Genomic DNA, 26,193 nt, shown 5'->3' on the forward strand with positions numbered 1-26,193 from the left:
CCACTAGGACGATTATATCCCCTTTGGTGGCAAAAACAGGAAAGCAGATTATTATCTGAATGGTGGCCGATTAGGAAAAGGGGAGGTGCAACGAGACCTGGGTGTCATTATAGTCATTGAAAGTGGGCATGCAGGTACAGCAGGCGATGAAAAAGGCGAATGGTATGCTGGCATTCATAGCAAGAGGATTCGAGTACAGGAGCAGGGAGATACTACTACAGTTGTACAAGGCCTTGGTGAGACCACACCTGGAGTATTGTGTGCAGTTTTGGTCCCCTAATCTGAGGAAAGACATTCTTGCCATAGAGGGAGTACAAAGAAGGTTCACCAGATTGATTCCTGGGATGGCAGGACTTTCATATGATGAAAGACTGGATCGACTAGGCTTATTCTCTCTGGAATTTAGAAGATTGAGGGGGGATCTTATTGAAACGTATAAAATCCTAAAGGGATTGGACAGGCTAGATGCAGGAAGATTGTTCCCGATGTTGGGCAAGTCCAGAACGAGGGGTCACAGTTTGAGGATAAAGGGAAAGTCTTTTAGGACCGAGATTAGGAAAAACTTCTTCACACAGAGAGTGGTGAATCTGTGGAATTCTCTGCCACAGGAAACAGTTGAGGCCAGTTCATTGGCTATATTTAAGAGGGAGTTAGATATGGCCCTTGTGGCTAAAGGGATCAGGGGGTATGGAGAGAAAGCAGGTACAGGGTTCTGAGTTGGATGATCAGCCATGAACATACTGAATGGCGGTGTAGGCTCAAAGGGCCGAATGGCCTACTCCTGCACCTATTTTCTATGTTTCTATGAGTGGGGGTGTGGGCACTGATGCAGTGATTGGAAGTGGGCGGGGGGAGCCTGGAGGGGCCACAGGTACAATGAAAGCGGTTCTACAGGCATGTAGGTACATTCTGTAATCTGCAGGAAGAATTCCTGGAGGGGAGGCTGTGTTGGGGAACGGAGGTATGCAGAGACCCTGGTGGGTCATTCAGAGAGACCTCGACAGCCCGGTCTGAGGAGGGAGATGCGGGCGGTCGCGGGCTGTCGACCTGGGGGGAGGGGGAGGGAAATGGTTTCTTATCGTCACCGATACCGAGATACAGAGGAAAGCTCACCTCACAAATCAAATCACTGAGGTAGAAGGAAGCACAATAAGAATGCAGAATAAAGTGTTAACAGTTTCAGAGAGAGTGCAGGTATATGATAAGGTGCAAGATCATAATGAGGTAGATCGTGAGGTCAAGAGTCTCTCTTGCCATCTGTGCTTTTTGCTATTTGTGTAATTTGCATTTTTTTTGAACGGGTTCCATTGTTTTCTTTCTTTCATGGCTGTCCGTGGGTAGATGAATCTCAGGGTTGTACACTGCATACGTACTTTTGACAATAAATGTACTTTGACTCCTTCGAAGAGCCTTCTAAAAGCAGGGTAAAAGCTGTCCTGAAGCCCGGTGGTACGTGCTGTCGGACGTGTATCTGATGGCAGGAGCGAGCTGTGGAAAGACCCTGGGGGAGAGGAGAGAATGTCTGGGGTGGGTGGGGTCCTTTACTGCGTTGACTGCTTTACCTGGGCAGCTGAGGTTCCTGCTTCCTAGGGGTAAGAGGGTGGGGGCGGGGTCAGGGGGCTCGGTGGGTTGAATTTCTGGAACAGAGAGATGGGCAGTCTGGGTGTAAGAGATAGGAGCAGAATGAGGCCATTCAGCCCATCGAGTCTGCTCCGACATTTCATCCCGGCTGATTTATTGTCCCTTTCAACTCCACTCCCCTGCCTTCTCCCCATAACCTTTGACGCCCCGACTAATCAAGAACCTATCAACCTCCATTTTAAATGCACCCAATGACTTGGCCTCCACAGCTGTTTGCGGCAACGAATTTCACACATCCACCACTCCTCATCTCTGTTCTCAAGGGGCATTTTGTTTATTCTGAGGCTGTACACTGAGCGCCGAGGCTCCCCCACTATTGGAAACGTCCTCTCTACGTCCGGTCTAACCAGGCCTTTTAACATTCGATAGGTTTCAGTGGGATTTCCTCTCGTTCTTGTAAACTCCAGTGAGTACAGGCCCAAAGCCATCAAACAGTCTTCATAGGTTAACTCCTGAAAGCCCTTTGGTTCTGCTGCTGCCCCTGGAGTCCTCAGAGCTGACAGCCCACTGTCCTTGCGTGCCTTAGCTTCGTACTTCGCAGAGCAGAAGAAAGAGGGGGTTATTGCATTGAAAACTATCAAATATTGATAGAGTGGACGTGGAGCTGGTATTTCCAATAGCGGGAGAGTCTAGGACCGGAGGGCACAGGCGAATGTCCATTTAGAACGGAGATGAGGAATTTCTTTAGCCGGCGGCGGGGCTGGGGAGTGAATCTGTGGAATTCCTCGCCACATGTGGCTGTGGAGTCCAGGTCATGGGTCTGTCTAAAGCAGAGCTTGATAGGACAGCGAAAGCCCCACGCGCACACGAGGACGGGCAACACACAGAGTATAAATTATACTCAAATTACGCCAAGGAAACAGAGAGTGAAAACAGTAGCTAACGGTAATCAGTGTCCACCGTGTCCACAGTCGTCATCACCATAAGGTGCCATGCCCAGTTTGGGCTTTGACTGCCATGGCCCACACACTCCTGTTTCGGGTCAAGTGGATCAATTCATTGGTATTCATTTCCAGTTCTCTGGCTGCTGTCTCCATCATCATTTGTCTTTGTCTTCCTCTTGCTTTCTTCCCTTCAATCTTTCCCATAATTACCGTGCATTCTAACTCATCTTTCCTAACCACATGTCCAATGAAGTCGCGCTGCCTTTTCATGATCTCATACGTTATTTCTCTTTTTGTGTTTGCCCTGTTCATGACATCCTCATTAGATATTCTTTGCATCCTCCTCAAAAACCACATCTCTGCTGCTTCAATTCGTTTCCTCATGTTACTAGATATTGTCCAACATTCTGAGCCATATAACATAACTGGATAAACGTAACATTTCAGTACCCTGAGGCGGGTTGTCATGCCTAGTTGAGTGTTGGTCAGCATGCTCTTCATTCTCGTAAAGGTGTCTTTCGCCATCCCTATTCTTCTTTTGATGTCCATGTCACACCTGCCATCTGATGTCACCCAGCTTCCTAAGTATCAAAAGTTCTGTGCTTATTTTATGTCTTCTCCGTTTATTCTCAGCCTGCAGATAGGATTCTCCTTCTTTTTGGATATCACCATACATTCTCTCTTTTTGCAATTGATAGATAGACCCATTTTTGCACTTTCTTCAACAATTATATGAATTTTGTAGTTCTTCCTCTGTACTTGCAATTAACACAGTGCCATCCGCAATTCTGAAATTATTGATGTTTTCACCGCCAACTTTGATTCCCAAGATGTCTCTTTTTTTGTAATATTGTTTCGCTGTACACATTAAATAAATCAGGGGAGAAAACACACCCGTGCCTAACGCCTCACTTGATTTTCATAAACTGACTCACTTCTCCATCTATTCTCACAGTGGCAGTTTGTTCCCAGTACAGATTTTTGAATAGGCAGAGGTCTTTCGAATCTAGATCTCGAGTTTCCTGTAATATTTCACATAACTTACTGTGCTTCACTTCATCAAATGCTTTTGTGTAGTCGATAAAACAAACAAACAAATCTTTTTGCACTTGAATAGCTCATTCTGATAGTATCCTTAACATCAAAATCGTGTTTCTTTTACCTTTGTCTTTCACAAAACCACATTGATCTTTACCTATTTCAGCTTGTATCTTACTTTTAGCTCGTCATCATTGTTGTACCTGGGAGAAAATTCAGTTTTGAATCCAGTAACGCATCTAGACCAGATGGCCACCATATTAGATGCCTCCTAAAGTAACCTGAGCTTATGTTCCTGACCTTCTGCTGCTGTGGCGTATCCATTTCAAGGGTGGGCATGTTGCACGTTCAACCACAGTTGTAATGTGTGGTTATTTGAGTTCCTGTCATCTCCCTGTCAGCCTGAACCCAGTCTGGCCATCCCCCTCTGACCTCTCTCACTGACGAGGCATTTTCGCCCGCAGAACTGCCGCTCACTGGATGTTACGATGCGCCCCCGACAGGGCACCAGGTGTCCGACTTCCAATGTTTCAGGAGCCCTCCTCCGACCTCGACTCGGGCCACTTTATGAGGTACTTCGTGTATCTAATAAAGCGGCCCCTGAGTGTAAGTCTGGGTCCTCTGCAGCTGTAACCCATTCTCATCAAGTTCAACGGGTCGTGCGTTCAGAGGTGCTCTTCTGCACACCACCGTTGTAACGCGTGGTTATTTGAGTTACTGTCAGCTTGAACTGGTCTGGCCGTTCTCGAATCAAACCAAATCAAGTTTAACTATCATTTAAACCATACATAGATACAGCTGATCGAGACAGCGTTCCTGTGGGGCCAAGGTGCAAAGCATTCAAAATGACAAGCAACTACTCAAAAATAGCGAGTAACGTAATTCAAAATAGCAAGCAAAGACGCATATTCACTCAAAAAAAACGATATATGAGGTCATTCTTACCCTCGGTCACTGGGCTCTATAATGAGTCAACCTATAGACAGGGAAGTGGTGACCCCTCCTGTTAGGCTGTTTGAGGTAACTTATTTTTTATTCTTTCTTCTCTTCAAATATTTGTATATCTGTACACTTGTAATGCTACTGTGACATTGTAATTTCCTTTGGGATCAACAAAGTATATCTATCTACCCCATGTTCTTAGAGTAAAATTGTCTTTGGATCGTAAAATAACAAATTTTACAAACAAAAGAGCACCTTTGGTTGGCCCCCGAGAAGCCGCTGCATTCACTTTCTCCCCAACCTCTCTCATTAACATTTTCATCCTCAGAACTGCCGCTCACTGATTTTTTTTTCCCCTGCACCATTCTCTGTAAATTCTCAAGTCTGTTGTGCATGAAAATCCCAGGAGGTCAGCAACTTCTGAGATACTCAAACCACCCCATCTGGCACCAACAACGAAAGTCGCATAGATCACATTTCTTCCCCCATTCTGATGTTCGGTCTGAACAACAACTGAACCTCTTGACCACGTTGGCGTGCTTTTATGTGCAAGTGTTCCTAATCAAGTGGCCCACTGAGTATGCATTGTAATTATAAATACAAGCAAGCAAAAAATGGACCAATGCAGGGGTTCCCAACCTTTCCTGTGGCATGGACCGGTCGAGTGGTCCGTGAACCCCTGTGCTGACGTGATGAACAAAATGAGACAGATACAATTAAGAGTCAAGTCAAGTTTATTGTCATTTAACTATATACACGTATACCGTCAAACGAAACAACGTTTCTCTGAATCACAGTAGTACAATAACTTGGGAAAGTAAGAATTAAATCTTCAAATGAATTAGGTATAAATTAAATATTGTAAGGTATGGAACAGATTAACCAGTGATACTTTGAATGCGATGCGGCAGGGAGTTCAGAAGCCTGATGGCCTGAGGGAAGAAACTGTTTCCCATCCTGACCGTTCTTGTCTTTATGCATCGGAGTCTCCTGCCTGATGGTAGGAAGTCAAAGAGGATGCTGGATGGATGGGTGGGATCCTTGATAATACTAAGGGCCTTGCGTACACAGCGCTCCTGATAAATGCCCCGATGGATGGTAGGGAGACCCCTACGATCCTCTCGGCCGTTCTCACAGTCCTTTGTAGGGGCTTCCGGTCCGATGCTCGGCTGCTCCCAGACCAGATGGAGACGCAGCTTGTCAGGACGCTCTCAATGGTGCTCCTGGAAAATGTGGTTAAGGTGGGTGAGGGTGGGGAGAGCCTCATTGCCTCAAACTCCTCAGGAAGTGGAGACGCTGCTGTGTCGCCTTTTCAGGGAGGTGATATTCAGGGACTAGGTGAGGTTGCCCGTGATATGATCTCCCAGGAACTTGGTGCACTTAATTCTCTGTACGGAGGGGGCCATGCATTCGCGGAAGGAGGTGGTTCGTCTGCACCTACCCGAAACCCACAAAGAGTGCAGATTCGAGACGGTACCACCGGGAAAGGGTTGCCAGAGGGCTGATGGGCTCAGGAGTCTGACAGCAGTGGGGAAGAAGGTGTTCTTCACTCTGGTCTATCAGGCTTTCAGACTGCTGCATCTTCTCCCAGAAGGTAGAGAAGAAGGAATGGCCAGGGCGGTGGGCATCCTCAGTGACCCTGTTAGGCCTTCCCAAGGCGGAGAGTCTGGGAATCGTCATCTCAATGATCGGCTCGTCCGACCGCAAGTCCCTGAGGACATCATCAGGGTCTCTCCTCCGCCCGTTCGAGGCATTTATCAGGAGCACTGCGTAGGCAGGGCCCTCAGCATTACCAGTGATCCCTCCCATCCTTCCAGCCATCTCTCTGACCCCCTGCCATCAGGCAGGAGGCACATGAACTGTCAGGGTGGGAAGCAGCTTCTTCCCCCGGGCTGCAAGACGACTGAACTCCCTGCCACCACCCAGGTCTCGTCACGAAGCGCCCGTAGCTTCAACTGTTTTCTATTCAACTCGTATCCGAAGTGCACCATATTAATTGTCGTAATATTGCTCTACGTGTTATGTGTGCGAGTTATACGTACTGTGTTGTGCACCTTGGTCCGGAGGAATGTCTCGTTGGCGGTATACGTGGGTACGGTTGAGTGACATTAACTCTGAATAAGCGATCAGCCGTTTGCAACTGGGGTAGACCGTAGAGTGATACACCACAGGCCCTTCAGCCCACTCTCTGATACTGTACTCACTAAGTTTGCAATCAAATGCCCAACCAAACTAATCCCTTCTGCCTAGACAATGTCTACATCCTGTGCACTCGCGTGCCTGAGCACCCCTGTTGTATCTGCTTCCTCTGTCGCCCCGTGAAGTGCATTCCAAGCCCCCCCCCCGCCGTTCTCCGTATAAATCTCCTTTGAACCTGCCTCCTCGTGCCTCAAGTTGATCTCTGTCTCGAATTAGACTTTTCAACCCAGAGGGAGAAAAGATACTGGCTGACTTTTCTTTGTATGCGCTTTATAATCTTCTAAGCCTCTTCTCACAACCTGGGGTCCCTTGCTTAACGGTATTGGTCCACCACGCACAAAGGTTTAGGAGCCCCCCCCCCCCCCGATCGGGCTGTCCCTCAGTCTCTGCTACTTGGCTACCCACGATTGTATTGCCAAGTTTCCATCAAACTCAATATATAAGTTTGCTGATGACACAACAATTGTAGGCCGTATCTCGGGTAATGATGAGTTTGAGTACAGAGAGGAAATTAAGAACCTGGTGGCATGGTGCGAAGACAATAACCTATCCCTCAACGTCAGCAAGACGAAGGAATTGGTTGTTGACTTCAGAAGGAGTAGCGGACCGCACGACCCCATTTACATCGGTGGTGCGCAAGTGGAACAGGTCAAAAGCTTTAAGTTCCTCGGGGTCAATATCACAAATGACCTGACTTGATCCAACCAAGCAGAGTCCACGGCCAAGAAGGCCCACCAGCACCTTTACTTCCTGAGAAAACTAAAGAAATTTGGCCTGTCCCCTAAAACCCTCACTAATTTTTATAGATGCACTGTAGAAAGCATTCTTCTAGAGTGCATCACAACCTGGTATGGAAGTTCTCCTGTCCAAGACCGGAAGAAGCTGCAGAAGATCGTGAGCACGGCACAGCACATCACACAAACCAATCTTCCGTCCTTGGACTCACTTTACACCGCACGCTGTCGGAGCAGTGCTGCCAGGATAATCAAGGACACGACCCACCCAGCCAGCACACTTTTCGTCCCTCTTCCCTCCGGGAGAAGGCTCAGGAGCTTGAAGACTCGTACGGCCAGATTTGGGAACAGCTTCTTTCCAACTGTGATAAGACTGCTGAATGGATCCTGACCCGGATCTGGGCCGTACCCTCCAAATATCCGGACCTGCCTCTCGGTTTTTTTTGCACTACCTTACTTTCCCTGTTCTATTTTCTACTTATGATTTATAATTTAAATTTTTAATATTTAGTAATTTTAACTATTTTTAATATTTAGTATTTGTAATCTAGGGAGCGGGAAGCGCAGAATCAAATATCGCTGTGATGATTGTACGTTCTAGTACCAATTGTTTGGCGACAATAAAGTATAAAGTACCTCAAGTTGTTCCACCCTCTCCCCCAGCACATGCCCTCTAATCCAGGCAGCATCCTGGTTAGCCTCTCCAAAGCCTCGACAACTTCCCTGCAATGGGACGGACAGCGAGGCGTGCAGCGACGCGCTCGAGACGCTGGGGGAGCTTAGCAGGTTGGGCAGCATCCGTAGAGAGGAATAAAGAGTCGACGTTTCGGGCCGAGGCTGGGAGGTGATAGGTGGAAACAATAAAGGGTTGAAGAAGGAGGAATCTGACAGGAGAGGAGGGTGGGCAACGGGAGAAAGGGAAGGAGGTGGGGAACCAGAGAGAAGTGGTGGGCAGGTGAGGACGAGAGGGGGAGTAAAACAGGAGCCGGAATCGTTAAAGGTCATTTATTCTGACTGACTCTTTGTTTCCCTCCGTAGACACTGCCTGATTTGCTGAGTTCCTCCATCAGCAAGCAGTGATGATCTATGGGGGGGAATAAAGAGTTAAAAGCTTTCGGCCAAGCCCCTTTGTCGGGACTCTGAAAGAGCCCATCGATGCTGTCGCTCCACATTTCCAGTGTCTGCAGAGCCTCCTTGTGTCCCTTGCTTGTACTGACCTTGTTGGTCCATTCTGTTCCTGTTGTAGGCCAGGATAAAGAAGATCATGCAGACGGACGAAGAGATCGGAAAAGTGGCCGCCGCTGTCCCAGTGATCATCTGTATCCTCCAGAAGCCGTCCCTGACGAGCCCCACAGGGCGGGGAGAAAGGGCTGCTTGGGCCATGGTTCTGGGAATTCCTCTCCCATCACCCCAGTTATCCAGTTGTCCCAGTGACACCCGATGGGCTGAGTGGCCTAATTCTGCTCCAATGTCTTGTGGCCATCCAAAGATTCCTGCAGAGAAGGCCAGTCAGCACATCTGCCCTTCTCTATCCTTCTCTCTAGCCAGCCTGTGCCATCAAACCCCATCCCTTAATACTTCTTGCAGTGGAGCGAATGTTTCCCAGCGTGGGGGAGTGTAGGACCAGAGGGCACAGCCTCAGAATAGGAAGAGATGGAGGGATTTCTTTACCCGGAGGCTGGTGAATTGGTGGAATTCATTGCCACAGGCAGCACAGATTCCGGCAAAGGGCCATTCGGCCCACCTGACCCATTCTGTCCTTCACTAAGACTCTAGCCAGTCTGTGCCATAAAACCTTCATCCCTGAAAACCTTTTGTAACCAGATGTCCCTCACTGATGTGCTACCATTATCACATCTGTTAGGTCGGGGTTGCTTCATGTTTGTTTTCCTTGCTTGTAATCCAGAGGCCGTCGCTGGTAACTTAGAAACAGCTTGGGTGGCTAATGAGATGATTCAGCTCCGTTTGGATTGGTTACGACCACTATTAAAATAAGGCTTTTTGTTGGAAATCAAAATGGATAAACACAGAATGGAACAGTCTCTTCAGCCCCCGATTTTTGTGCCAACCTTTTAACCTAATCCAGCTTCAATCCAACCCTCTCTCCCGCCCCCCATACGCCTTCATTTTTATTTCATCCATTGGCAGGGGTGCTCCATGCACCCACCACTCCAGGTTTCAAAATATATATGTATTACCCCTGACATCCCCCCCCCCCCCCGTACTTCCCTCCAATCATCTTAACATTAGGATTTTCGACCTGAGGAAAGAGTCTGTGACTCTTGTTGTCTTGTACACCTCTGTCAAGTCACCTGAAATCCAGGCAGCGTACTGGTAAGTGTCTTCACCTTCTTTAAAGCTTCCACATCTTTCTGATAGTGAAGGGTTTCAAAACTGAGCGCTGTACTCCCAAAGGTGGTCTGGCCAGGGTTTTTAATGGAGCCGCAGCGTTACCCTTGCAGCTCTTGAACTGAACCCCCCAGCCCCCTGACTCATGCAGACCAACTCACCCTATGCATTCGCAACCTCCCAGTCAACTTTGAAGGACGTGGACCCCGCCCTCCCTCTGTTGCCCCACACTGCTAAGAACCTTATCGTTAACTTTTTGTACTCTGACTTCCAAAAGTGAATCACCTCACACGTTTCCAGTTTGACCTCCGAACTGGGGGAAAACTACCCGCAAGGATCCACGAACACGAACTGGCTGTCCCAACGGCTTGACCAACTCTCCCTCGTCTCTACCCGTGAAGGTCGAGAAGGGCACAAACTCGGCTGGGCATCGTGGCACAAGCGAACACACGGCATGCAAGAGAACCCCTAGGAGCATGGTTTTCCGCACCTTTCATATCCCTTTTGCCAATCAACTGTCCAGCTCTAGGCTCCATCCCTCCCCCTCCCGTCTTCTCCTATCATTTTGGATCTCCCCCTCTCCCTCCCACTTTCAGATCTCTTACTAGCTTTTCTTTCAGTTAGTCCTGACGAAGGGTCTCGGCCTGAAACGTCGACTGTACCTCTTCCTGGAGATGCTGCCTGGCCTGCTGCGTTCACCAGCAACTTTTATGTGTGTTGCTTGAAACTCCAGCATCTGCAGATTTCCTCGTGTTTGAGATAGACCTTCATCCCATTTTTAAGCCAATGTGGGCAAATTTCCAGACCACAATGCACAGAGTTCACCACACAACCAATCAGCAATGAGACCCCTCCCTACCTCACAAATAAGTGTCCGTAATGATGACCAATCAGCTGATTGATAAGTACCTGAAGGCCAAGCATTTGGAGGACACATCGCAAGTGAGGCACCAGAAGGACCTTCTGTAGTGATCAATAAACCAATTGTTTGGAATCAAATGACCTTGCCTGGTGTCTCAGGGCTGGGTGTGTCTGCACCCACACCACTCCTCTGCGAGCTGTCCCACGCCCCTCCCGCGGTGCTCCACTCTCGCCACTCCCAACGTCCTTTGCTCCCGCCAGATTTACACACTGGCTCTCCGCTCCACGTCGACAAGTACAGTCCTGTGCAAAGATCTAGCTATATAGATGGGCAAACGTAGAGGGGTATGGGCCTGAAACGGGCAGATAGGAACAGCTTAGGTGGGGTGGCACAGACCAGCTGGGCTGAAGGGCTGTTGCCCCACTGTATAACTCTGCGATTGGGGTCCTTCAGGAGCAGAATGGAGCGATACGTGTGGTTCCTCTGGCTTTGTCATGAACTTACTTGGCACAGTCCTGCAACTCTGGCTGGTGCCCGGGTAGCGAACAGAACCGGCCTCCTCCCACTCCAGGGACGTGGGAGACACACACAAAGAATGCTTCCCAACAGACCACAACTGTCAGCTCCAGACAGGGGCACAAGATAGAATGGCGGGGTGGGGGTGGGAGGCTGTTTGGGAGGTTGCTGATGCCAAAATAGCTTGACGGTGCCAGGAGCCCCACGCCACCTCGGGCGGTCCGCGCCCAGGGAGTGAGGGCGTCGAGCAGATTTCCTTAACGTGCCGCTCAGCTCGGGCGTTGGAACTGTTCCTGGACTCCCTCCTGACGAAGGCCTGCCACGTGACCCAGTCGCGGAACGCCAAGACCATGACCACCTCGCACCTGTAAGTAAGCGGCCCGCACGTTTCCCGTTCGGCCTGGCTTCCCCCAACCCCCCCCCCCCCCGCCCACTTAGCCTTCTCTTCGGGCTCCCAGAGCAGGAGGGCACCTCTCCCTTGTTTTGACCTATTGACTATTGAAAGGCCCAGGTAGAGCAGACATGGAGAGGATGTTGCCTATAGTGAGGGAGTCTGGGATCAGGGGGCACAGCCTCAGAATGGAGGGACACCCCTTTGGAAAAGAGATGAGGAGAAATTTCTTTAGCCGGAGACTGGTGAATCTTGGGTTTTCATTGCCACAGATGGCTGTGGAGGCCAAGTCATTGGATATATTTAAAGCAGAGGTTGATAGGTTCTTGATTAATCAGGGCATCAAAGGTTACGGGGAGAAGGCAGGAGAATGGGGTTGGGAGGGATAATAAATCAGCCATGATGGAATGGAGGAGCAGACTCGATAGACTGAATGGCCTAATTCTCCTCCTATGTCTTATGATTGGAGCATGGAAGGGAGGAGAGAGGTTGGGCAGTTGCTTCAGGGACAGAAGGTTTGAATTCCAACTCAGAAGGGGAGTTTGAATTCAGTTAATTTGTGAGCACCCATCTGGTTCTTGAGGAGAGAAATTGGCCATCTTTAGCCAATCAGACCCTCCTGTGCACTCTGATTGACCTGTCACAGCAGCCAATGAATACAGGACTGGCCAGTGGCTCCCGCCTCCCACCCAGACAAGGTCTGCACCGGTTGGGGATGGGGTGGGGAGGAGGAGGTGGCAGCGGTATGGAATCCGGTGGCTCCCGCGGATGCGCAAGGCAGGGCTCTGCGCTGACGTCTCGGCCCGTTCCCCCCGCCAGGAAGCAGTGCATCGAGCTGGAGCAGCAGTTCGACTTCCTCAAGGACCTGGTGGCCACCGTGCCGGACATGCAGGGCGAGAACGAGGATGTCCACATGGAAGGGGACAAGGTGCCTCGCAGGTGAGTCCCGCCTGATGGTCCACCGGGGCGCAGGCTTGAGAGGGCTCCCCTCCATTGCAGAGTTGCGCCTCGGCGTAGGGTGAGGGGCAGTCTGGTAGGCTTCCTCCTCCGTTCCATTCCCCACCCTCCCAGCCGTGTGTGAGTTGACGTCCCACTGGTGTTCCACTCAGATATAAATTTATGAATCACACGCACATCAAGACATAGGGTGAAATGTGTCGTTTGCGTTAACAACCAACCCAACCCAAGGACGTGCTGGGGGGTGGGGGCAGCCCGCAGTTGGTATACTGCGCCAACGTAGCATACCCACAATGTTCGGCCAGAGTAGCAACAATGGCAAAACAGGCCCCTTTGCGAACGCCCCCCCCCCAACACGATACAGCCTCTCCCCTCCCCATACACATCCCCTTGCTCTCATGCTCTCTTCTCATTCCTGCCACCAGAGAGGAGGTACAGGAGCCAGAAGACTCAAATTCTCAAGAAGAGCTTCTTCCCCTCCGCCATCAGACTTCTGAACGCCCATCGAGCCAGGTCACGGACACAGCCCCACTCTGTCTGCCCTTGTACCATCTGCTCTCGGGATGAGGCTTTCCATTCCAGAACAACTGTGGTGTCCGCCTCCTCCAAAGAGAGGGGCTTCCCTTCCCCCACCATCACCGCTGCCCTCAACCGCACCTCTTCCGCTTCGCGCGCGCCTGCTGCTCACCCCATCCTCCCGCCACCCTGCCCGAGATACGGTTCCTCTTGCCCTCCCCTACCACCCCACCAGCCTCCGCGTCCAGCACGTAATTCTCCGTAACTTCCACCATCAAGCACCTCTTCCCTCCCCTCCCACTTCCCGCTTTCCATAGGGATCGCTCCCCGCGCGGCTCGCTTGTCCATTCGTCCCCCCCCACCGATCTCCCTCCTGGCACTAATCCCTGCAAGCGGAACGAGTGCCACACCTGCCCCTTCACCCCCTCCCTCATCCAGGGCCCCAAACAGTCCTTCCCGGTGAGGCGACACTTCACCTGCGAGTCTGTTGGGGTAATTTACTGTGTTCGGTGCTGTCAGTGTGTCCTCCTGTATATCGGTGAGACCCGATGTATATTGGGAGACCTCTTTGCCGAGTATCTACTCTCCGTCCGCCAGGACTAGCGGGATCTCCCAGTGCCCACCAATTCCAATTCTACTTTCCATTCCGATATGTCCATCCATAGCCTCCTCTACTGTCGTGATGAGGCCACACTCAAGTTGGAGGAACAACACCTCATATTCCGTTTGGGTAGCCTCCAACCTGATGGCATGAACATCGACTTCTCTAACTTCTGGTAATTGCACCCTCCCTCTTCTTCACCATTTCCCATTACAGTTCCCCTCTCTCACCTTATCTGCATACCGGCCCATCACCTCCCTGTGGTGCTCCTCCCCCTCCCTTTCTTCAATGGCCTTCTGTCCTCGCCTGTCAGATTCCCCTTCATAGAACATAGAAAGCTTACAGCACAATACAGGCCCTTCAGCCCCACAATGCTGTGCTGGACATGTCCTCACTTTAGAAATGACCCAGGGTTACCCATAGCCCTCTGTTTCTCTGAGCTCCATGCACCCGTCCAGGAGTCTCTTAAAAGACCCTATTGTATCAGCCTCCACCACCGCTGCCGGCAGCCCATTCCACACACTCGCCACTATCTGCGTAAAAAAACTTACCCCTGACGTCTCCTCTGTACCTACTTCCAAGCACCTTAAAACTGTGCCCCCTTCTCTTCTGGTTACCTGCCTATCAGCTCCCCCGGTGCCCCTCCTCCTTCCCTTTCTCCCACGGTCCACTCTCCTCTCCTATCAAATTCCTCCTCCTTTTCCATCCATCACCTCCCAGCTCTCACTTCATCCCCCCCCCCCCCAAGCTACCTTCCCTCCCCTTCGCCTGGTCCCTCATATCACCTGTGAACTTGTACTCCTTCCCCTCCCCCTCCGACCTTCTTACTCAGGCATCCTCCCCCTTCCTTTGCAGCCCTGATGTGGGGCGATGGCCCGAAATGTCGCCTGTTTATTCCCCTGCGTTGATGCTGCCTGACCTGCTGAGTTCCTCCAGCATTTTGCTTGTGTTGCTCCGGATTTCCAGCAACCCTGCAGACAGCTGTATCCAGAGCAGAAATGATGGGAGTCCTTCTCCAGGCCTTTATCGCTTCCACCAGTCTTTACTTCACCCTCCTCCTCCTGTCCCTATCACCCACCACCTGGTACTTCTTCCTCCTCACCCCCCACCTTCTTATCCTGACTTCTCATCTTCCTCTCCAGTCCTGACGAAGGGCCTCAGCCTCAACCTGCGACTGTTTACTCTTTTCCATAGACCTGCTGAGTTCCTCCAGCGTTTTCTGTACTTTACTATAATTCATCGTTACTTTTGTGTATATTGCAGTGTCCTGCTGTCTCACAACAACTAATTTCACAACGTGTGCCAGTGATACTAAACCTGACTCGGATTCTTATCCGGAAAGCCGAGGCTGGAGGGCCAGGAGCTGTTCTGAAAACGCTGAGCGTCCAGCCGCCAGGCTCCTGTACCTCCTCCCAGACGACACGCGCAAGGTGCTGGCGGACCTCAGCCGGTTCGACAGCGTCTGCCGAGGCGAGCGGACAGTCGGCGTTCCGGGCCGCGATCCTTCATCGGGCCCGAGACGTCGACCGGTTTATCCTTCCCCTCGGAGGCTGCCTGACCTGCTGAGCCCCACCGGCATTTTGTGGATCATTTCCGGATCTCCAACGTCTGCAGAACCTCTTCTGTTCCGGTAGTAATGAGAAGAGGGCACGTCCCTGGAGGATGGATGCCAACGACTTGAGGCGCTGTCTCGTGAAGATGTCCTCGATGGTAGGGGAGGTGGGGGGCGCGGGAGGGTGTGCCGGTGATGGATCTGGCTGAGGCGGCAACCCCCTGCAGCCCCTGTCGATCCCGTGCTCTGGAGCCTCCGTACCAGATGGTGATGTGACCAGGCAGAATGCTCTCCTCGGTACATCCGTTTAAAGAGAAACAGCTACGGTCTTTGACCTCTCAGATTCAGGTTTATTTTATCGCATGTGCATCGAAACGTACGGCCAGACGCATCGTTCTTCATTAGTAAATAGCCCACCTGAGAGTGCGGTGGGGGTGAGTCGGGGGGTCACCAATGCAGCACCCCCACAACGTTTGAAGTTTCACAGTACATTTAATCTCAGGGTATACAGCCAGAAATTCGTCCTCTTCACGGACACCCACGAAACAAAGACACCCTGTAAAACGTTACCGGGGGGGGGGGGACACCTCCCCTTCCCTTCGCACAAGCAGACCCCCACCCCCAGCTGCACCAGCAGAAGCAACAATCCACCTCCCCCCGCCCCCCCACCCCCCCGGGGGCGCCAGGCGAGTCTGCGGCAGAAGCCCCAGAGTACCACAAACCAGCACTTCGGTATCACAGGCAGGCGCGCTCCGTCGCCAACGAGAGAGGGAGGTCCTTGCCGTCACAACGAGAGCCGGAGACCAGCAGCGCACAGTTCAGATGTCACAGTGTCTTACCCCCGTTGGTTCTGCGAGCACCCTCCGGATCAGGGACTGTCTCCCCGCTGCCTGACCGGTCCAGGGTCCACAGAACTGGGCGCTGAAGGAGGGTGGGACTAGCCACCATCTGCTGAGGTGGGCTACTGCACAGGGTCAAAGTCGTTGTCATCGTGGCTGCCCCTCGAGGTCGAGGATGATGGTCTTCGTTCTGTACAGAGCGAAGACGCCTGTGCGTGTCTTTGTTTAACGTGTACTTGATGTTGCACTCCAAGAAGCACTCCAAGACCAACTGATTCCAACAGCATGGAAGCCACGACAATTGGAGCTGATGGATTTGTTGCAGCCTTCATCCGCCTTCACAGCCGTTGAGTTCGAAGTGACTTCGTCTGCCTGTTCCACCGCTGAGGTCTTGGTTGGATTGTTCTTTGTTGGACCTCACCTTCGACCTTACCGCCATGGGTGACCCTACCAGGAGCATAGCTCCAGACGGCATTGCTCTCAGGATCACAGGACCACGCAAGCTTCTCCACCACGACAAGGTGACAATCCACAGAGAAGACAGGATGAAAGAAAGCTGCAGAGAGTTCTAAAATTAGTCAGCACTATCACTGGAACCAGCCTCCATAGTATCCTAGACGTCTACAAGGAGCGGTGCCTCAAGATGGCGTCACATGTCATTAGGGCTCCCTCCATCACCCAGGATGTGCCATCTTCTCATTGCTACCATCAGGAAGGAGCTGCTGCAAAGTTAGCAAGTTTCCCAACACGTGCCGGTGATATTTAACCTGACTGTTGATTGTGATGGGAAGGAGTGCTGTGTGCTCATCTCCCTGCCGTTTCAGGGGTCGGAAGCCCGGAATGGGTCGCAGGAACGCCAACGGAGGGGCCGGAGCGAAAGGGAAGGACAAGAAGCAATCCAGCACGGAATCGGAGCAGGAGGTGAGCAGTCCCGACTGCGGCTTCTTCCCCCCTTCCTCCCCTCTCCACAGACGCTGCCTGACCTGCCTCCCTCCCTCCCAGCACTTTGTGTGCGTTGATCCCAGTTCCCAGCCCCTGCAGTCCCCGTTGTGCGAGTGTCCGTCCGTGGCGCCCCGCGACCCAATCCCATTCCGGTCTGACGCACTCCGGCCCGGCCTGACCCCCGCCAATCCGATCGGCTCCACTCCACTCCAGAAACTGACTCGGGAGACTGGGGGCTTTGCCCGGGACAGTATCAGTGCTCATCGTGGCCAGTGGTGTGGCTGCATGAGGAGACGCTCTTGGAATAATAGTGGAGGCAAATCGCACGGTCACTGTGTCCCTCTTGAGAGTGTGACCCCTACTCCCACATATCTCTGATCCCCAGCACACACATACAACACGACTGCCGGGCTCGATCAACTGGGGAAGTAGGCCAAGGGTCTGGATCGGAGGGTAAGTCTGCCTTAGCTACGGCGACTGGCTGGGCAGACAGTGGGGTTGTGACGTCCGCGGTGGTCTGATGCTCGCCGTCGGTCTGCGGCCTGCCACTCCGATGACCTGCCTGGCAGAACGGCCGATCCGCTGGGCGCCGGCCGGGGCCGGCGGGTGGGGGAGAAACGAGGCCCGCTCTCAGCCCAGCCCCTCTGCTTGCTCCCTCCCACAGGACGAGTCGGAGGACAGCGAGACGGATGAGGAGGAAGCCTCCCGCTCCAGCGTCGACAAGGCCGGGGACCAGATCCGGAGGTTAGTGGTTGCCCTGACCTGCCTTCACTTCCCCCCCCACCTCACCTCCAAAAGACCAGGCAAGCCCTAGGCTCCGTCTCGGGCCTGTGCCACCTTGGCAGATTCTGCTTCCCGCTGACAGCCTCTACCCTGGGAGGGAGAGCAGCAGCAGGCTGCTCGTTTAATTACGTGGGGGGGGGGGGGTGCGTAAGGCGTTAACGTCGGCGATCCCGGGTTCAATTCCCGCCATTGTCTGCGAGTACATTCTCCCCGGGACCCTGTGGGTTTCCTCCCATGATCCAAAGGGCAGGGTTAGTGAGTTGTGGGCAGGCTTCGTCGACACTGGAAGTGTGGCGGCACTCGCGGGCTGCCCTCAGCGCTTCCTCGTGTTGGTCGCTGGTGCAGATGGCGCATTCCGCTTTGCGGTTCGGTGGTCCGACACGCACGTGACAGATAAAACTGATTTATCTAATTCAGAGTCTCTTAAGGAACAGCACAGGAGCCGGCCATTCGGCCCACAACGTTGTGCTGCTCCAGCTGAAATGTAAATTCAAAACCTAAACACTCGTCCCTCCCACTTACACAATATCTCCCCCCTTCCCCACCTTCTTACTCTGCCTTCTCGTCATTCTTTCCAGTCCTGATGAAGGGTCTCAGCCCAAAATGTCGACCGTTTACTCTTTTCCTCAGATGCTGCCTGACCTGCTGAGTTCCTCCAGCGTTTTGTGTGTGTTGCTTAGATTTCCAGCATCTGCAGATTTTCTCTTGTTTGTGACAGTGACGAACTATTGCAATTTTCCCCAAATAAAAGAAAACCAAAGCTACGCACACACGACACGCTGCAGGAACACGGCAGTTTGCCCTTCTCAGCAAGTCTGTAATCTCTTGTCCAAAACCACCTTACACCCTGTCAGGTTGTCCCTAATATCCTCAATAGATACACACCTGAAATAACACCACTATGTCCTGAAGTGGGAAGGAGAACAGCCAGAGGTCGTGGTACATATTGGTACCAACGACATAGGTAGGAAAATCCTGAAAGCAGACCACAGGGAGTTAGGAAGGAAGCTGAGAAGCAGGACCACAAAGGTTGTAATCTCGGGATTACTGCCTGTGCCACGTGACAGTGAGTATAGGAATAGAGTGAGGTAGAGGATAAATATGTGGCTGAGGGATTGGAGCAGGGATTCAGATTTCTTGATCATTGGGACCTCTTCTGGGGCAGGCGTGACCTGTACAAAAAGCATGGGTTGCACTTGAATCCCAGGGGGACCAATATCCTGGCGGGGAGGTTTGCTAAGGCTATTGGGGAGAGTTTAAACTAGGATTGCTGGGGGGTTTGGAACCGAACTGAAGAGACAAAGGAAGAGGCGGTTCGCTTGCAAATAGAGAAAGCTTGTAGACAGTGTGAAAGGGAGGATAGGCAGGTGATAGAGAAGGGACGTGCTCAGACCGATGGTCTGAGATGTGTCTATTTTAATGCGAGGAGTATTATGAACAAAACAGATGAGCTTGGAGTGTGGATCAGTTCTTGGAGCTATGATGTTGCGGCCATTACAGAGACTTGGATGGCTCAGGGGCAGGATTGGTTACTTCGAGTACCAGGCTTTAGGTGTTTCACAAAGGACAGGGAGGGAGGCAAAAGAGGTGGGGGCGTGGCACTGTTGATCAGAGATAGTGTTACAGCTGCAGAAAAGGAGGAAGTCATAGAGGGATTGTCTACAGAGTCTCTGTGGGTGGAAGTTAGAAACAGGAAGGGATCAATAACTCTACTGGGTGCTTTTTATAGACCACACAATAGTAACAGGGACATCAAGGAGCAGATAGGGAGACAGATTCTGGAAAGGTGTAATAACAACAGGGTTGTTGTGGGAGATTTTAATTTCCCAATATCGATTGGCATGTCCCTAGAGCGAGAGGGGTTTAGATGAGGTGGAGTTTGTTAGGTGTGTTCAGGAAGGTTTCTTGAAGATAAGTAGATAAGCCTACAAGAGGAGAGGCTGTACTTGATCAGGTATTGGGAAATAACCTGGTCAGGTGTCAGACTTCTCAGTGGAAGAGTATTTTGGAGATAGTGATCACAATTCTACCTCCTTTACCATAGAATTGGAGAGGGATAGGAACAGACAAGTTAGGAAAGCGTTTAATTGGAGTAAGGGGAAATATGAGGCTATCAGGCAGGAACTTGGAAGCATAAATTGGGAGCAGATGTTCTCAGGGAAATGTACGGCAGAAATGTGGCAAATGTTCAGGGGATATTTGCATGGAGTTCTGCGTAGGTACGTTCCAATGAGACGGAGAAAGAATGATATAGTACAGGAACTGTGGTGTACAAAGGCAGTTGTAAATCTAGTCAGAATGAAAAGAAAAACCTTAATGAAAGGTTCAAAAAACTAGGTAATGATAGAGATCTAGAAGATTATAAGGCTAGCAGAAAGGAGCTTAAGAAAGAAATAAGAAAAGCCAGAAGGGGCCATGAGAAGGCCTTGGTGGACAGGATTAAGGAAAACCCTGGGGCATTCTACAAGTATGTGAAGAGCAAGAGGATAAGACGTGAGAGATTAGGACCAATCAAATGTGACAGTGGAAAAGTGTGTACAGAACTGGAGGAAATAGCAGAGGTACTTAATGAAAACTTTGCTTCAGTATTAACTACGAAAAAGGATCTTGGCAATTGTAGGGATGACTTACAGCGGACTAAAAAGCTTGAGCATGTAGATATTAAGGAAGAGGATGTGCTGGAGCTTTTGGAAAGTATCAAGTTGGATAAGTCACTGGGACCAGATGAGATGTACCCCAGGCTACTGTGGGAGGCGAGGGAGGAGATTGCTGAGCCTCTGGTGATGATCTTGGCATCATCAATGGGGACGGGAGAGGTTCAGGAAGATTGAAGGGTTGCAGCTGTTGTTCCCTTATTCAAGAAAGTGAGTAGAGATAGCCCAGGAAATTGTAGACCAGTGAGTCTTACTTCAGTGGTTGGTAAATTGATGAAGAAGATCCTGAGAGGCAGGATTTGTGAACATTTGGAGATGAATAATATGATTAGGAATAGTCGGCATGGCTTTGTCACGGCAGGTTGTGCCTTACGAGCCTGATTGAATTTTTTGAGGATGTGACTAACCACATTGATGAAGGTAGAGCAGTAGGTGTAGTGTATATGGATTTCAGCAAGGCATTTGACAAGGTACCCCATGCAAGGCTTATTGAGAAGGTAAGGAGACATGGGATCCAAGGGGACATTGCTTTGTGGATCCGGAACTGGCTTGCCCACAGAAGGCAAAGAGTGGTTGTAGACGGGTCATATTCTGCATGGAGGCCGGTCACCAGTGGGGTGCCTCAGGGATCTGTTCTGGGACACCTTACCTTCGTGATTTTTATAAATGACCTGGATGAGGAAGTGGAGGGATGGGTTAGTAAATTTGCTGATGACACAAAGGTTGGGGGTGTTGTGGATAGTGTGGAGGGCTGTCAGAGTTTACAGCGGGACATTGATAGGATGCAAAACTGGGCTGAGAAGTGGCAGATGGAGTTCAACCCAGATAAGTGTGAGGTGGTTCATTTTGGTAGGTCAAATATGATGGCAGAATATAGTATTAATGGTAAGACTCTTGGCAGTGTGGAGGATCAGAGGGATCTTGGGGTCTGAGTCCATAGGACACTCAAAGCTGCTGCACAGGTTGACTCTGTGGTTAAGAAAGCATATGGTGTATTGGCTTTCATCAATCGTGGGATTGAGTTCAGGAGCCGAGAGGTAATGTTGCAGCTATATAGGACCCTGGTCAGACCCCACTTGGAGTACTGTGCTCAGTTCTGGTCACCTCACTGCAGGAAGGATATGGAAACTATAGAAAGGGTGCAGAGGAGATTTACAAGGATGTTGCCTGGATTGGGGAGCATACCTTATGAGAATAGGTTGAGTGAACTCGGCCTTTTCTCCTTGGAACGACGGAGAATGAGAGATGACCTGATAGAGGTGTACAAGATGATGAGAGTCATTTTATTCTGTGGATATTCAGAGCCTTTTTCCCAGGGCTGAAATGGCTAGCACGAGAGGGCACAGTTTTAAGGTGCTTGGAAGTAGGTACAGAGGGGATGTTAGGGGTAAGTTTTTACGTAGAGAGTGGTGAGTGCGTGGAATGGGCTGCCGGCGACGGTGGTGGAGGCAGATACGATAGTGTTTTTAAGAGGCTGCTGGATAGGTATGTGGAGCTTAGATTACTAGAGGGCTATGGATAACCTGAGGTAATTTCTAAGGTAAGGACACGCATTGTGGGCCGAAGGGCCTGTATTGTGCTGTAGGTTTTCTGTTTGTATGAGCCGTCACTTTTCTCCCCCACCGATGTCCTAACCATTTTACTCACTTTCAGACCTTTCTCCTGTTGTTTATAAATCAAACGCCCTACCTAAGGCATTTTGCTGATTTTAGTTTACCAATCTCCTTCAGAATAGCCAGAGAACGTAGATTACAGCATAACAGGCCATTTGGCCGTCAGTGTTGTGCTATCCCAGCTAAAAAGCAAATCCAAAACACCCAAACACTAATCCCTCCTACCTACACCGTGTCCACATCCCTCCATCTTCCTCACATCCATGTGCCTATCCAAACGTCTCTTAAAAGCCTCTAACGTACTTGCCTGTACCACCATATCAGACATCCACCACTCCCCGAGTAAAACACTTACCCCTCACATCCCCCCCCGCTCACCTTCAATGCATGCCCTCTGGCATTAGACATTTCAACCCTGGGAAACAGATACTCTCTGTCCACTCTATCTATGCCCCTCATATTCTTGTAATCCTCTATCAGATCTCCCTTCGGCCTCCGACGCGCCAGAGAAAACAACCCAAGTTTGTCCAGCCTCTCGTGATAGCACACGCTCTCTAAACCAGGCAGCATCAGGTTTAATATCACCAGCATTGGTCGTGAAATGTGTTGTCTTTGTGACAGCAGTGCAATGTAATACATAATAGAAAAAACTCAATTACAGTAAGTACACATATATTAAATTAAGTAGTGCAAAAATAGAAATTTAAAAAGTGGTGAGGTAGTGTTCGTGGGTTCAATGCCCATTCAGAAATTGGATGGCAGAGGGGAAGAAGCTGTTCCTGAATTGCTGAGTGTGTGTCTTCAGGCTCCTGTACCTCCTCCCTGATGGTAGCAATGAGAAGAGGGCATGTCCTGGGTGGTGGGGGTCCTTAATGATGGATGCCACCTTCTTTAGAGGCACCGCTCCTTGAAGATGCCCTGGGTACTGCAGTGGCTCGTGCCCATGATGGAGCTGACTGAGTCCTCAACTCCTGTTCTGCACTCTGTCCGAAGCCTCAATGTCCTTCCTGTAGTGGGGCGACCAGAACTGGACGCAATACTCCAGATGTGGCCTGACCAGAGTTTTATAAAGCTGGGGGTCATCCGACGAAAATCAGAAACCCTTCGAGTGAATCACTTTTGATCCTACTGCTAATTCCATCCGCAAAAATAGTTGGAAATTTTTTTTCTTCTTCAGCAAATCCATGTTGATTTGCCCGTACATGCTGGATTTTAGAAGAATGGAGTTGGGGGAGGAGAGATTTTTATTGAAACCTATAAAATATTGAAAGGTCTAGATGGAATGGATATGGAGAGGATATTTCCTGTAGTGCAGGGGTCCCCAACCTTTTCTGCACTGCGGACCGGTTTAATATTGACAATATTCTTGTGGACCGGCCGACCCGGGGGTTGGGGTTGCCAACGTACAAGAGTAGCAGTCAAATACGTTGTGTTTACCCCGAGAAAGACTACAATGACCATGAAGCCTTGCGCGGGCACCAGTGCGCATGCGTAAATATGTGCCGATTTTTTAAAAAATCGTTTTTGGCGATTCTGTTCGGTGGTGGGGGGTGTTAATCACGACCGGAATATAGGTGATAAATGGCTAATACACTCAATTTTGTTTCTAAAAGGCTTTATCTAACAAATTTAATATTAAACACACGGCACATATTTTCCTCGCATGAATATAGTGATAAGTCAATTATCAGGGGAGCTTGAAGTAAGTGTTGAACAAACTTCCAGTAGAAGTGGTAGAGGGAGGTTCGATATTATCACTTAAATTTAAAGTGGACAGCTATATGGACAGGAAAGGAATGGAGGGTTATGGGCTGAGTGCAGGTCGGTGGGACGAGGTGAGGGTAGCGTTCAGCACGGACTAGAAGAGCAGAGATGGCCTGTTTCCATGCCGTAATTGTTATATGGTTATATAAGTCATTTATTATAGCATAATAACGTTTTAAGATACGTTTGGATATTAAACACACAGCGCATATTTTCCTCGTATGAACATATAAAATCATTGCAACGCACTAATATTGCTGAATCAGTGGGAGCCCTGGGCTGAATACTTGTTTTCTGCAACAACACGGTCCTATTGAGGGGTGATGGGAGACAGCGATACTCGAAGGGGGTTCCTTATGTCCAGTCTATTCCGCAATTTAGTTTCAGTTGCATTCATTGCAGAGGTATGTTGGAAATGGAAGCAACGTTTTCAGTGCTTTCCTGACTATCTCAGGATATTCAGCCTTGACTTTGATCCAGAATGCCGGTAGGGATGTTATGTCAAACATAGTTTTCAGCCCGCCGTCATTTGCAAGCTCGAGGAGGTGATCTTCTTCCCGCACTGACATGGATGACGCGTGTGTAATGACCTCGTGTGCGTTCAAGTTCAACAGTGGGCGTGACAGGGAATGAGGAAAGGTGCAGCTGACTCCTATCGCCAAATCATATCGTTTCCTCGCGGCCCGGTAGCGCATGCCTTGCGGCCCGGTGGTTGGGGACCGCTGCTATAGTGGGGTGCCTAGGACCAGAGGCCACAGTCGCAGAATAGAGGGGTGTCCCTTTAGAATGGAAATGAGGAAAAATCTCTTGAGCCAGGGAGTGACAAATCTGTGGAACTCATTGCCTCCGGCGGCCGTGGAGGGGGAGTCATTTGATACTTTTTAAGCGGAGGCTGTTAGGTTCTTCATTAGTAAAAGGCATCAAAGGTTACAAGGAGAATGGGATTGGGATGGATAGTAAATCAGCCATAGTGGAGCAGACTCGATGGGCCGAACCTCCTTTGACTTGCGGTCTAGCACCTCTGCGTGTATGTGCAGTAGACGTGACCTTGAAGGCGCCCAGCAGGCCTTAACGCGCTTTTCCATTGTCTGTTGCAGCCCCGAACCCGTCTTCAGCAGCCCCCCACCAGTGCTGCCCACCCCCATGTTTGCACAGGCAACGAACACCCTGTCGATGCCCGCTCCTGTCCTGATGACCAGCAGTCAAGATGGCGAGGATGAAGATTACGACTCTTAGCTCTGGGTTTATGTTGTCTTTTACCGGGTGGGTAGCCAGAATTTTATTCCCAGTGCGAGTGCGTGTGTACGTGTACGTATGTCCAACGCCCCCCCCCACCTCCCCAAGAGATTATTTTCATATCGCCTCATTTTATTTTAATTTGGATTCACCCTCGCCATCCCCTCTCCCCACACACTCAAGTTTTAGTTGCCACTCCTGGGATGCAGTTCTTAATTCGTTTTAACCCCCTCGTCGTGTCCGTGTGCGCACAGAAATCACCCGTCCCCTCCGGAGTAAATGGCCCTTCCTCCTCAGAGAGAGGCTGCGGCAGGCGGTGGGGGGGTGTAGGGAGTGGGCTTGGGGAGCCGGGTTTTGAAACAAAGGCATTTACCCCCGATTTTGAGTTGGCCATTACTTTTTTTTTAATTTTTAACTTTAGTAATGTGCAGAATAAAGTTTGGAATAAAGTAAATTCGTCCTAAATCGTTTGCCCTGCTTGTTATTTCTCTCTCTTTCTGTGGATTTTCCCAGCAGTGACTCCCACCCCCTTCCCCGGCACACGCTAATTGCAGTGGGGTGGCCAATTAGCGTCGAATTCTCACCGCAGGCGTCCTGTGGTCATGTTCCTGCTCCCCTCCCCTCTGCCGCTGGTCCTCCACAAGGATTCGGTTGGCATTTTGTGGCGTCACTGTCCCAGAGAGGGGCAGGAAGGGGAACTACCCGCAGGAGACTGTGCGGATGCTGGAAAGCCAGAGCAAAAAATGCTGGAGGAACTCGGCAGATCTAATGGAGAGGAACAGGCAGTCAACATGCACGGCTGCAGCAACCCTTCATCAGTCTTGCCTCTGACATGCTTAACGTCCAGCCACCTTAAAATTCTGCCCCCCTGGCTGTCCCGGGGGAAAGTCCACTCTATCTCCACTCAGTTGTCACTCTGTTCGGTTCACCTGCTTGTTAATGCGAATATCCAATCAGCCAATCGGCACAGCAACTCAATACAGATTTTCAGTTGTTCAGACCAAACATCAACATGTGAAAGAAATGTGATTTTTTTTTTTCCCCCACGTACAATGTTCACTACTCTAACATGTCGCCCAGACGGGGTGGTTTGGGTATCTCAGAAACTGCTGATCTGGGATTTCCACGCACAACTGTCTCTAAGGGTTTACAGAGAATGGTGAGATACACAAAAATAAAC

The 26,193-nt window shown here is 50.5% G+C and overlaps 1 protein-coding gene across 1 annotated transcript in view; it reads left to right on the forward strand.

Moving 5' to 3' along the window:
- drap1 (DR1-associated protein 1 (negative cofactor 2 alpha)) overlaps positions 1 to 25,458 on the forward strand; it is a 26,330-nt gene extending 872 nt beyond the window's left edge. Inside the window, exons 2-7 of the mRNA XM_072245980.1 lie at positions 8,685 to 8,757; positions 11,439 to 11,532; positions 12,376 to 12,495; positions 16,846 to 16,942; positions 17,628 to 17,707; positions 24,875 to 25,458. Of these exons, the coding sequence (XP_072102081.1) occupies positions 8,685 to 8,757; positions 11,439 to 11,532; positions 12,376 to 12,495; positions 16,846 to 16,942; positions 17,628 to 17,707; positions 24,875 to 25,013 (603 nt within the window). The 3' untranslated portion in view covers positions 25,014 to 25,458. The remainder of the gene's footprint in view (positions 1 to 8,684; positions 8,758 to 11,438; positions 11,533 to 12,375; positions 12,496 to 16,845; positions 16,943 to 17,627; positions 17,708 to 24,874) is intronic.
- Positions 25,459 to 26,193: the final 735 nt, after the last annotated feature.

The sequence above is a fragment of the Mobula birostris genome, chromosome 28 (assembly GCF_030028105.1).
Source record: "Mobula birostris isolate sMobBir1 chromosome 28, sMobBir1.hap1, whole genome shotgun sequence".
Lineage (NCBI taxonomy): Eukaryota > Metazoa > Chordata > Chondrichthyes > Myliobatiformes > Myliobatidae > Mobula > Mobula birostris.